Genomic DNA, 12,165 nt, shown 5'->3' on the forward strand with positions numbered 1-12,165 from the left:
GCAACCCCTATTTATTGTACAGCGCTGTATATTATGTTGGTACTATATAAATCCTAAAAAATAATACAGTAATTTCAGTGTTGCAATGCACTTCTCCAGATCTCTATTGTGAGATACCAGAAGGGCGACTTGCTCACAGCAGTATTCACCTAGGAGCTGTTGCTCCATTTGTGCATCCATATGACAGGGTGTGCACTGAACAAAAACTTCCACCTTGCTGCCACTCCCCAGTTACAATATTTGGTAATTTCACCAGTTATAAAAGATTAAATTCCTGTGTCTTCAGCCACTTATTCACTGCCACTTGTTTCCCAAGCTAAAAGTGAGCAAGCTCAAGATAAGTTTACCCAGAACTTATATCACCTGTGAAACCTTGACTACTCCCCCCTAATTAGTGGTCAGAAAGGAAGGGAACAAGCTATTTAAAAAAAACTGACAGAAAAAGAGAAAAAGCATTCAGAGACAAAGGCTGTGTACACACGTGCATTAATTATCGTTGGAGATGAACGACTAACGACCAATCGTCCGATAATCGTTAACAAATAAAGTGCACAGCAACTGGCCAACGACACTGATGAACAAAATTGTTACTGGAAATGAACAGATCCCAGTGGATCTGATTGGGTGACGATCGTTCACAATCTATTGTGTGTGCGGTAGTTCAGTGATCGTGGAAGGTTCTGCAGTAAACTTTCTCCTTTACATGTCACTTCCTGCATCGTTCAAATGATCGTATCTACCGTGTGTACACTATTGGTGGATTATATTTGAACGATCGTATCGTTACAGCATGTACAGAACTGTGCACAATACGATCGTTCAAATATAATCGTGCATAATGGTTAGTCGTTGGTTTTTGTAATGATAATTATTGCATGTGTGTACCTAGCCTAATAGAGACAGAGATGATAAAACACAAGATTATCAATCACCCAACAAAATACCTAAAAAACGAAGCTTCCTTGAGCACTGCGTAGTTTGTGACTCTCAGGTCAGTATACCAGATACTAATAAGCTATCTGTAAGGGTGACTTCTTCCCAATTAGCAGCAATGTAAGAGGAATTCTTCCCGCTAACCACCACACTAATATACTGTGATCTGGGAATAATATTATTATCAGGGGTTCCTGAAGACATGAAAGTTATTTTAAGTGTTCCCACATGTTAAAAAGGTTTAGAAACACTGAGTCAGGTTATGTGTGAGGAATTTCTTGATTGTGATTTGCTGTTTTTCAAGCTCCAGGCATTCAGGTCTCTCTTGTGTTTGGCAGGTGTCAGGTAGTCTTTTCTGTACTGCGGTCAGTGAGGAGCAGCTCCAAGAAGCTCGCCGCAAATCTCAAAGAAGGATATTTGGATCTAGTCAAGCCTTCTTAGCTTTGGATGTAAGGCCTCATCAATCCAACCAGCTTTCCTATGAGGATATTGTGCAAGAAAAGATAAAAGAACAGTAAGTTTCCATGTTTGATAATAAAGGTATTTTTGGAGATAAAGTGATTGATAAGTGTATTTTTTGACATATAAAACCCACGTTTTGCTCTACTGCAATGATAGGCAGCAGAAAAATCTTATCAACATCAGCTCTAAACATTAAAGCATACTAGGTGTGTTCTTCCAGTTTTTTAATGGGGAAAGGATCAGTGGGGTGAAAGGTAAGTTATGGCACAGCTAAGGCCAACCACAGCCAAACCACAGTAAAACATGTGTAATGAATTCTTGAGTTCAATATGCTCTTTCTAAATTAGAATTATGGTAAGATAAGGGGTTGCCTATTAGGGATTGGAAAATGCTACTCCTTTCATGCACCTGGCTGAATGGGGCTTTAAATCTGAAGTCCTAGCACAATAATTAATATCCCTTTTTGTGAGCTCCAAATGCCATTGCAAACCCTCCTATTCCATACTGTATAAAAACAGCAGTGCCATCATCAGTGTGCTGAACATAACCTGTGCATATCAGAGCTATGGGAGCTGTCTGCAGAAAGCTACAAGAAAGGTGGATACAAAACCAGTAACCTAGCACAAAGAAAGGGAAAGCAACAGTTAACAGTCTTTAATACAGAAAGCTCCTGCACATTGGTAAAGTTTAATGCCAAATTACTTCATAGGTCTGGAGGAAATACACAAAGCACACCAGGATACAAATGACAATACACATGTTTGTTGTAGATACATGGCAGCTAGCACAATTACACAGAGGTCAGCAATGGTGGACCCATGGTTTATTACTAATAGTTTCACTTTAGAGTTGGGTTCATCTAACAGTCATTATGATATATGGCTGTCTTTGGCATTGCTAATCTTTATGATTCTATACCTATATATGTGAATACACATTTTTAATGCTTTTTTTTACAGCTATGAGCGAGGCCTGCACTGCATGTCACAAGAGGAATGGGAAAAGGCGGTCATCTCATTTACAAAAGCTATTAACCTGTGTCCAGAAAAGGTACAACCTATTGAAGCGATAATTTGGATTTGTGGTTTATAACTTGTTTATATAAGAATATTAGTAGTATTTTGAATTTGTGTGAAAAATTGTCAGCCTACAGCACACCTTCCACTAAAATGTAAGGCCCACTTTTGTTGGCTAAGCCCTTCCACTTCTTAAATCACTTACTGTATGAAGTTATTAAATATATCCATAATAAAAAAAATTAGGGCTTACTATACCCCCACCTTCAACATCACCAGGCATAAAGTTACTGCTATACTATGTGGAATCCTTAAAAAAAAGTAGAGCAAATCTTAGGAGACGAGAATCCAATCCATTGGGAAGGGCTGTGATCATCCTCATCTAGGCACAGGGGGCAGATGACGGGGGTAAGGAAAGTATAATTCTAACTTTGTGCTTTACTTTACATTTTTCACCTATGTATAGTGATTGACTTATTTAGGGGAAGGAGACACAGTCAGCATGACAGATGTACAAATATACATTCATATGTATTCAGTATTCCAGGATTGTTTCTGCTAAAAAGATCATCTAATAGGTGATAGTACACCTTTAGTGGTAGCATCAGAAAGTCTTACCATTCCTACTTACACCTTTCCTGTACCCCTAGGTACCACAGCATCTGCTAGCCATATGATTCTATCGGTCTCCTCTGATATCCTTTGGGGATTCTAACAATAGGATATGCCATCAGAATTGCCATTTTTATGCTATTGCTTTGAAACAAAAAAAGGCCAAAAAATTTGTTTTGTCGATTACTTTATTTTTTTACAATGGACCCCCAATAATGATATTATTGTATTGCAGATAGAGCTTTATGTCAAAAGAGCTGAAGCATTCCTCCAGCTTTGTGACTTCCAGTCTGCAGCTGTCAACCTACAGAAAGCCTGTTCTGTCACCAACCCATCAATAGAGCACGTAGAACTTCTAGCAGTCACATATTACCTACAGGTGAGTGCCGCACATATTTTCACAGGTGTGGGTATAAAATCAGAATTTAGTTGCTCTAAACTAGTGCTGATTAACTTTTTAGATGTGGGGGCCTCAACTGCACCCCAACATGTAATAAAGACTGCAGAATAGCTTAGTTTCTGGACAATAGCTAGTAGTACATCATCACGATGCAACCAGGAAAAGGATAATCTTTTTGTGGACAACAAAAGTGTAACAATAAAATGAGATCAAGTGTGGTTTATAAAAACCAAATTAGTATGTTGGCAACATCTTGGTAAAATTCTGAATGAAATGTTTCTCTTGAAGACAAGTTTTTGATATTTGCATGAACATTAATCAGAGACTCCAATGTGTTGTAACCTTGAAAATATTACAGTGTGGGGGGAATTTCAGTCACAGCACTACCACCATCAGTCATTTGCTGTGCCTTTCTCCTTTTACAGTATCCCCCAATCTGTCACAGCACCCCAACGTAGTTATCAGTCATTTTATGTCACAGCCCCCTCATATCAGTTACAGCAGCCTCTATCCAACAGTAAGTTACAGCTGCCCCTTCTCCCCCCATTAGTCAGAGATCTCTCTGCTGCCCTCTCCCATTATTATTACACAGTATTTATATAGCACCGACATACTACAGAGCGCTGTACAAAGTCTCATAATCTAATATCCCTACCATAGTCATATGTCTTTTTTTTAATATAGTCTAAGGGCAATTTTAAGGGGAAGCCAATAAACTTAACAGGGAGAAACTGCAAACTCCATGCAGATAGTGCCCTGGCCGAGATTCGAACCTGGGATCCAGCATTGCAAAGGCCAGAGTGCTTACCACTGAGCGACCCTGCTGCCCGATCATATCAAATACAAATGAAAGTGTACCCCTCCAGCCCCCACAAATTACAACCAATTTTCATATTTACATACTCAATCCATATGTATGGATGTGGTACCAATCCACCAGGGGCAAGCTACTTCACTTCCTTTCATCAGGAGCTTACCCCACGGATGATGAAAAAGAAGGTGTAGTTAGTAAGGAGAAAGCTGCAGCCCTATTGACTACACACATTGCCTTGAGTGGCCAAGATGATAGTGCCTCTTTATCCTAACCAGCTTGTTTTCTAAATTTAGAAGGAAATAGAAGTACTCAAAAAAGAGCCCCTGCAAACGCAGGATGACAGTATTCTGTGAAAATAGCCTTGTCTGAATAATGTGTCCTTCATGCAACATTGTGAGATGCTCTAAGGCTCTACACTCCTTTCCTTACTAGTCTATTAACTGATTACTGGTCTATGAGAGTTCCTATTAGGGTTGCACTAAAAAGTCAGGTGAATGTCTTTTTTTTTTAAATACTTATTTGTGTTTCTTTCCTGTCTCTTTCTTTCTCTCTTCATACAAATAAATATTCAGTTGTATTATTAGACAGAATTGGATTTGTGCTAGCGTTGTTGTAGAAATATTATTTAATGTTATTCTGTCCCTTGCCCTTATCTCATTGCCATGTTGCTGTTACTATGCAGGGACAAAGCCTGTTTGAGCAGATGTGTCACATGGATGCTATGGAGTGCTTTACTCGAGCTGCAGAGCTTCAGCCCCAGAACAGACATTATCACATGCGCAGGTAAAACAGGCTTTTTGCAGTGATGAAACAAAGTTTTTGAGCATCCAAGGGTTAATGATCGATGTGCTCCACCTCCAATAAACTGCATTAGCAGCACAGGTGGCAGGTTCTGAATTTTTGTTTTTCTCCCCCTTATACTGTGAAGCTCAAGGTGGCTATAAGTTTTGCCTACTCCCCTATGGATAATGGATAATTATGGATAAAAATAGTGCCAAGCAGCGTGACTATATGCATATTGCAGAAGCATCTTGCACCATCTGGTTAGTGATGAAATTAACTTGTCTGTGATATCTGTAGTACCCAACTAGTTTCACCCTTTCTAAGCTACCAATAATGTGAGGTGCAGATACTATATGGCTCTTGTGGGCCTTTGCTTCGGCAAAAAGATACATTTTGGTTAGTTTTTTTCCATATTGCTTCCATTGTTGGTAGGTAAAAATGATAAAAGTAAGGGCTGTAATGAATACTGAGAAGAGTCGGAGGACTCTCTGTAGCTCAGTTCTTGTTTACTTATTTATATTAAATGATGGCTTTTAGATATTTTGAGTATTCATAAGTAAATACTTAGGGAACTGGATTAGCATGACATCCAGGCAACTTGCATTTTCAGTAGCAGAGGAAATAAATGACAGCTTCATGTTCTCTCAATACAGGTTCCCTATAAATCAGGGTAATTGGGTTGTTACTGTATCTGTGCCTTAATTAGTGCTATAATCATAATAAAGTAGTGTCCAACCTCTAATACAAAGACGAAAGTTAATTTTTCTATACTTTTGTTCCCCGACAGTATCTGCTGCTTGGCTGCTTTGGGAAGATACCCAGAATGCCTCCGCCTTATCAATAAACAGCTGGAAGAAGATCAGAGCAGTCCTGATTTATATATTGTGCGGGCCAGGCTGTATGACCACCTGAACAAGGTATTTCTTCATGACACAACAGCTCTGTTTATGGAAAGAAAAGCTGCCTTTGTGGCTCCAAAAAGCTATAGTAGTCAATGGAAGATTAAAAAATATAATGGCATATGGTTTGGCCACCTATTTGTATGTTATAACTTTCCATGCTGGCATTGATCACAGGGTCTATTTATAAGGTGAGGGTATAGTTTTACCATTGTTTTAAAAACCCCTGGAAGATTTGTCAAGCAAATCAGGTTGCATGTGATAAAAAAAATATAGCTGATCAGCTATGAGAAAGTAATTGATACCGACAACAATATACTGCATTTTTTTTAGAATAAACAGTTATTACATGCATGTTTCTTAACCAAAGTCCTTTAAAAGTTCTTATGGAAAAATTTCCAGGCTATGTTCAGATGACCGCTTGTGGCAGTTGGCAGCTTGCTAGCGGAATAGCTGCTCCAACCATTACACTGGTTCCTAACAAACTACAAAATGAACATGAAAGTGAGCAGCGAAAGAAGATAGTACAAAATCACTCGCTACTGCTAATTACTTTTGTAATGGCTGAGACCCAGCCACCAAAACTTAGGCCAAAAAGAAGATGTAAAGCACCCTGACCTAGTGTCATAAAAATCAATTTGATAACAGAAAAGTAACCTCCACCCCCACCCAGTGACTGGACTGTAAAGGTAAAAGCAGAACATTATTAGGCCCAACTCTCTGTCACTCCTATATACATCCATGTGCTCCCCCCCCCCCAGTTTTGATGTTACTGCAGGAGGAGACTGATGCCAATTTAAATGTAAGTGCACTACAAAAAGAAAAATAATTTATTGCTATATTAATATTTACAGAGCTGCAATATTTGTGCCTTTTGTATCAGCCAGTGAAGTCCTTATGGGTCTTATCTTATAGGTCTTCCTGTAATAGTGTGGCAAGGATGCTGCACTACTTCTGAATTCAGAGCAGAGTTGTCACTCTCATATAAGCTGTGCTTCTTTGCAATATAATGAGTGTAGAAGAGGTTGATGGGGCTGTGGATATCAGCGTTTTCATTCCTGATTCACAAGCCTGTAGCTTGATAATCGCCCTTGGCTCAGTTAGGACCAGTAAATAAAGTTTTTTGTTGGTGGAGATGTGGCAAAGGTGGTGGTATATCACAGTGACTGTAAATAGAGCAATAACGTGCCTACCCTCATCATTCAATAGATCAAAAAACAACAAAGACAGAGATTTAAGCAGGGTTTTTCGGCACAAACGATGTATTCAACATATATTAACAAAATTTGTAATAGGGTTTGTACATTAAAAAATACCACTGTACACAACTAGTGGTCAGGTATAATCATTAAAATCATATGATTACTTAATACAATAAACAGTAATCAAAGGTTGGTTTGAACCACCTTATTATCCTTGGGGTTCAACCACAGACAAAGTGTTTTTTTCACTAGACATATAACAGCTATCAACTTATATATTGTTCACCATATACAATGTTTGATCATCAAAGTTGTTGTTGGATATACTCGACGCGTTTCGCCAGATACGGCTTCTTCAGGAGTATTGACAGCATGCGTAGATTGTCTGTGTCAATTGCATCTAGACCAGTACATAATGTTTGAATTAGAATTTATAATGACTCATATGAATATTATGTTGTAGATATACACATTCCTAATTAATGTGCTCTCTATAACATGATGACCTATGTTGTCATATATGTTGTCATATGATGACCTATGTTGTCTATAACATGATGACCTATGTTGTCATATAACATAGGTCATCATGTTATAGAGAGCACATTAATTGGATTATCAAGAGTCATTATAAATTCTAATGTTTCTGCTTAAATCTCTGTCTTTGTTGTTTTTTGATCTAAAGTTTTTTGTTTATTTTATTTGGCCTGTATAGTACATAATAACTGGATTTGGCACTTTTTAGACACTCACACAGGATCCTTAATTTATACCTATTCCTGTGACTTACAGCCAATGTTCACCTATCAGGATACACAGACAGCTCTGTTATTGGACCCTCAGCACCAGGAAGCCCTAAAAATGAAAGACAAACTAGCCGCAAAAGCAGAAGACGCAAAAGATAAAGCTGTGAATTGTGCTGTACAGGGGCAGCTACAGGACGCCTTAAAGAAGATCTGTTATGCCATAGAGAACAACCCATCCTCCGCCAGATATCACATCTTCAGGTACTACCTTTAAAAGAACTTGCCTTCACTGAAAACATTCTGAATATGTATCCTGGTGCTTACATTAAAGTAGGTTTAAACACTATCTTATTTAGATGTAGTTTTCTACTGTACTATATATCCAAACAATTGCATTAGTGCAACTCCAGGGTTTACTGATAAATATCCATACTCTATTCCTTGAAGTACCCCCATCACCACTGATATTTTTAAACAAAGTCCTGGAATGATGAGAGGGTAAGAAAAAAAAATAATTAGTTCTATTTTAAGTAAAATACTGTTTCACTTTCAGTGCTGCTTATCTCTCTGTCTTTGTATGGTAATGACTATATGGCATTTCTATATTATAACAAGGGCACTGCTGTCTCTGACTGCTAGTTAAAGGAGACATGGTGTGATAGTTGTTTCGGTCATTACCGTATTAAACATTGTTTTCCTTGCTGGAGTGGAAACTGTACTTGGGGACTTGTAGTGCAAGAATACCCTTGTTTCTGTTTCTGCTTCATTTATTGTGTGGATCTGTGCTTTCCCTACCTGTTTCCTGAATAGTCTCCCATCGGTCATCAAGTCACCCACTAGTGGTCATTGGTGGGCAGCTCTGACATATAGGAAAAAAAAGCCCAGCCATTACCAAATTGACATTATTCACACAGACTCACAATGCAGAACAAGGCATGGTAAGCTGGTAATGCCTGCATACAATAATGATAATTGGTCCTGTGCCCTCTGATTGCCAATTTTGGGCACAGTTTCCACAGCACAGGTCCACTTTAGAAGTAATTGCAATAGAGCAAAGTAAAAAAATTTAAAAAAAACTGCACTAATGATAATATTTTTATTACATTCTAAATCTCACCCATCAGAGGTATAGTGTACAGAAAGATGAATGACTTCAGCCCAGCGGTGGATGACTTTGTACGAGCTATGCAGCTTTGTAACGCAGAGAATGAACCCGACATGCAGCTACACACAGAGGCCGAGACCCAGCTACTGCTCACCTACAATGATTTTGCTGTGCATTGTTACTCAAAAGGATTCTACCAGGATGGGGTGATGTTACTGAACAAGGCGATAAAAGGGGAAAAAAACAAGAAAGAACTCTATATTAACCGAGGAGGTAAGTGACTGATAATTGCTACAATGCTGCATCTAAACCTGTCCCTGGGGTTCTTTAATGATTTCTTTCCTGTGACCTCTTATCTCTGTGGTTTGTAAGGGTATATTATGGATATTGAGGAGGAATATGCCAGCCACCAGGAGCCCTGCAAAATCGCATGACTTAGAAGCAGGTGTGAATATGTTAACAAATGTATGCAATAATACATATAGTATGGAATTATAATAATACATTTCTAACATACAGCAACAGTAGATTTGAAAAAAATACAGCAAAAAATTAAATGTTCTAGTCCAGGGGTCAGCAAACCTTTTTGGCTACTAGGCCATTTTAGGAGGTCAAGAAGGCACACTAGGCCAGACTCGTTCTCGAGTCCCGCACTGATGGCTCTGCCCCCCACCAGGAACGCCCCTGAAGGGAAATACCTCTCCTCCACAATGCATACGGAGGAGAGGGAATGTCCTTTTACCCCAGCAGCGAAAGTATTAAGGTCAGCCGCAGTAAATAGGATAGGGAAGCATAACAAAGAGGCTCAAGAGTTGAATGCGGCTCTGGAGCCGCGGGTTGCCGACCCCTGCCAGCCAGTATTAGACTGGATCAACCAGGGGGCGCTAGGCCGCAACAGACTACTGGTTAAGCCGTATCTGGCCTAAAGGCCGGAGTTTGCCTACCCCTGTACTAGTCCAATAATTGTAAAAGTAAAATACAACTTTAATTTGGAGAAGTCCTTTGCAGTTATTTTTTCAAACCACTATATGTCAGTATTCTCCGTTGTAAGAAAGCCAGTGTCATCCATACCACTTCCTAGTACTCCAGGCCGCTGCTGACCTGCCCCCTGGAGGTGTGTCATCATGCTGCCTGGGTTCAGAGTGCAACTGCACTGCAGGGAACACAAATGTGAACAAATTTCTTAAAAATCTTTGCTATTTGTTGGCAAAGTTTTCAATATTGGACCAGATGTATTCCAGGTTTGCTGGACCACCCAGGTTCTCCCATGATAGTCTATCTTCATCAGCCTTGGAGAGCTTTAATAAATCAGGCCAATTTGTATAAATACAACAATATAAAGGCCCCATTACATCCACCAGGTATTACATAAATTCGTTACCTACTAGTTTAGGAGATTCTTACTATCACACATATATATTATCCAGAAAATGGTAATATAAATAGTATTACTTGTTTTTATTTTTTCAACAGATTGCTTTTACCAGTTGGGGGATCTGACCTTTGCTCTGGCAGATTACCAGCAAGCATTTGAGCAAGATGAAGAAGACTGGGGTGTAAGGACTCGTATAGCTAAACTCCTTGATGACTTGGGATTGCAAGCTCATCATATGAGGTGGGGAGAGGCATGGTATAAACATTTTTCATGTGCTTTCTTGTTTCTCTTTGCCACATTTGACCTGTTTTCTACTGAACTCAATAGCTGAAGCTGAGGTTTACAAATAAATCAATGAGCCAGATAGTGGCCTGTGACTCATTGGGTTACTGAGTCTGAGGTTTCAGCTAGATGAAGCAAAAGCAGCATCAGCATAATTTGCTTTTTAGATTACGCATAAGGATCTGGGAATTGTTTGTCATGTATAAATGTTTATATATAAAATGACCCCAAACTGTGATATTGAAAGGTTTTCTGCCAGTTACTCAGTGTGTATTGCTTCTCCTCCATAGGCAGTACCAGCAGGCCGAGCGACACTTCTCTGAGGCCATTAGAAAAAATCCTCTCCTGCCCCAGCTGTATCTTCATCGGGCCCAGCTGAGGCAGCAGCTGCAGAACAACATGGATTCCCAAGGGGACGCCATCACCTTTATAATGCTAAAGCCAAAAAGTGATGAGGTATGTTACACTTAGCGAAGCAACAATTATTGTATTTTTGAATGTGTTCCTGAGCCTAAAGCACAACTCCAGCCAGCCAAAATAACAATAGTTTAGTATGAGATTAAGAAAAAATGTACGTTAGGCAATATTTTGCTCAGTCCAGAAATTTCCACTATTTTTTTTAGCATCATTTAACCCACTTTCTCTGAGCCCAGGTTCTCCTTGAGCTATCCCTAGCCTGTTACTGGATAATGAAAGCACAATCAACACAGTGCTGAGCAAATCTCTATATCATACTCTTTTTTTTCTCCAGTCAGAGTGCTTGTCAGCATGTGCTGCCACTTCCTCTGAAACTCCTTGCTCTGCCATACAGATTACCACTTCCAGGCCAGATTTGAATAATGTCACTGCTTCTAAATAAAAAAAATATTGATGTTTATAATGGTGCATTATTGATTGCAGTATTATGCCAACCTTTGCTGCAAGCAAGGGGAGAACTATGTCACTTCCCTGGTCATGTGTCAGGGCTCAGGCCTAGAGATTGCTGATAGATTTTAACACCACTTTTTAACATGAGATCACATTCCCCCCATATCCAGGAGCTTGGGGTATTGTTGCATAATACAACAAAGGATGTGTTGGGCTCTTTACAAAGGTATTGTCACTTCCCCCTGAATGGGTGATGTGAATGTATCTCTGCACAAAGTATGTATAGAAGCTGTAAATGATGTCTTCCTGTTTTAAAAAACAACTTTCCTGGCTGTCGTGCTAGTCCATCAGCTTCAGTATATTCTGAGCCATTAACCAATAGCTGATTAGAAATTCCCTCTCACTTTCCTAGTCGGCATGCTTGTCCTGAGTAAGTTCTTTGGAAATAAATAATACCAGAGACAAACTTTTTCAGGAAGGAACTTGTCAATGGTAGCCCCATTTCTCTAAAGCTGCGTACACACTTCCAATTTTTATCATTGGAAATGAACGAACGACCGATTGGCCAAAAATCGTTCGTAAAAAAAGTAACCAACGACGCCGACGAACGAGGATAGTCGTTGGAAATGAACGACCGGACCGGCGGATCGGATTGGACGACGATCGTTG

At 39.4% G+C, this 12,165-nt stretch overlaps 2 protein-coding genes across 2 annotated transcripts in view; one reads left to right on the plus strand and one right to left on the minus strand.

The window, feature by feature from the left end:
* RIBC1 (RIB43A domain with coiled-coils 1) overlaps positions 1 to 253 on the minus strand; it is a 16,328-nt gene extending 16,075 nt beyond the window's left edge. Inside the window, exon 1 of the mRNA XM_072430009.1 lies at positions 150 to 253. The gene's annotated coding sequence lies outside the window, so the exon portion shown is untranslated. The remainder of the gene's footprint in view (positions 1 to 149) is intronic.
* Positions 1 to 12,165, plus strand: part of TTC16 (tetratricopeptide repeat domain 16) — a 22,707-nt gene that overhangs the window by 7,443 nt on the left and 3,099 nt on the right. The window contains exons 3-11 of the mRNA XM_072431553.1: positions 1,272 to 1,447; positions 2,355 to 2,445; positions 3,259 to 3,402; positions 4,920 to 5,020; positions 5,808 to 5,937; positions 7,914 to 8,128; positions 8,992 to 9,245; positions 10,446 to 10,587; positions 10,920 to 11,085. Coding sequence (XP_072287654.1) covers positions 1,272 to 1,447; positions 2,355 to 2,445; positions 3,259 to 3,402; positions 4,920 to 5,020; positions 5,808 to 5,937; positions 7,914 to 8,128; positions 8,992 to 9,245; positions 10,446 to 10,587; positions 10,920 to 11,085 — 1,419 coding nt within the window. The remainder of the gene's footprint in view (positions 1 to 1,271; positions 1,448 to 2,354; positions 2,446 to 3,258; positions 3,403 to 4,919; positions 5,021 to 5,807; positions 5,938 to 7,913; positions 8,129 to 8,991; positions 9,246 to 10,445; positions 10,588 to 10,919; positions 11,086 to 12,165) is intronic.

Source organism: Pyxicephalus adspersus, chromosome Z (genome assembly GCF_032062135.1).
Source record: "Pyxicephalus adspersus chromosome Z, UCB_Pads_2.0, whole genome shotgun sequence".
Taxonomy (NCBI): Eukaryota; Metazoa; Chordata; class Amphibia; order Anura; family Pyxicephalidae; genus Pyxicephalus; species Pyxicephalus adspersus.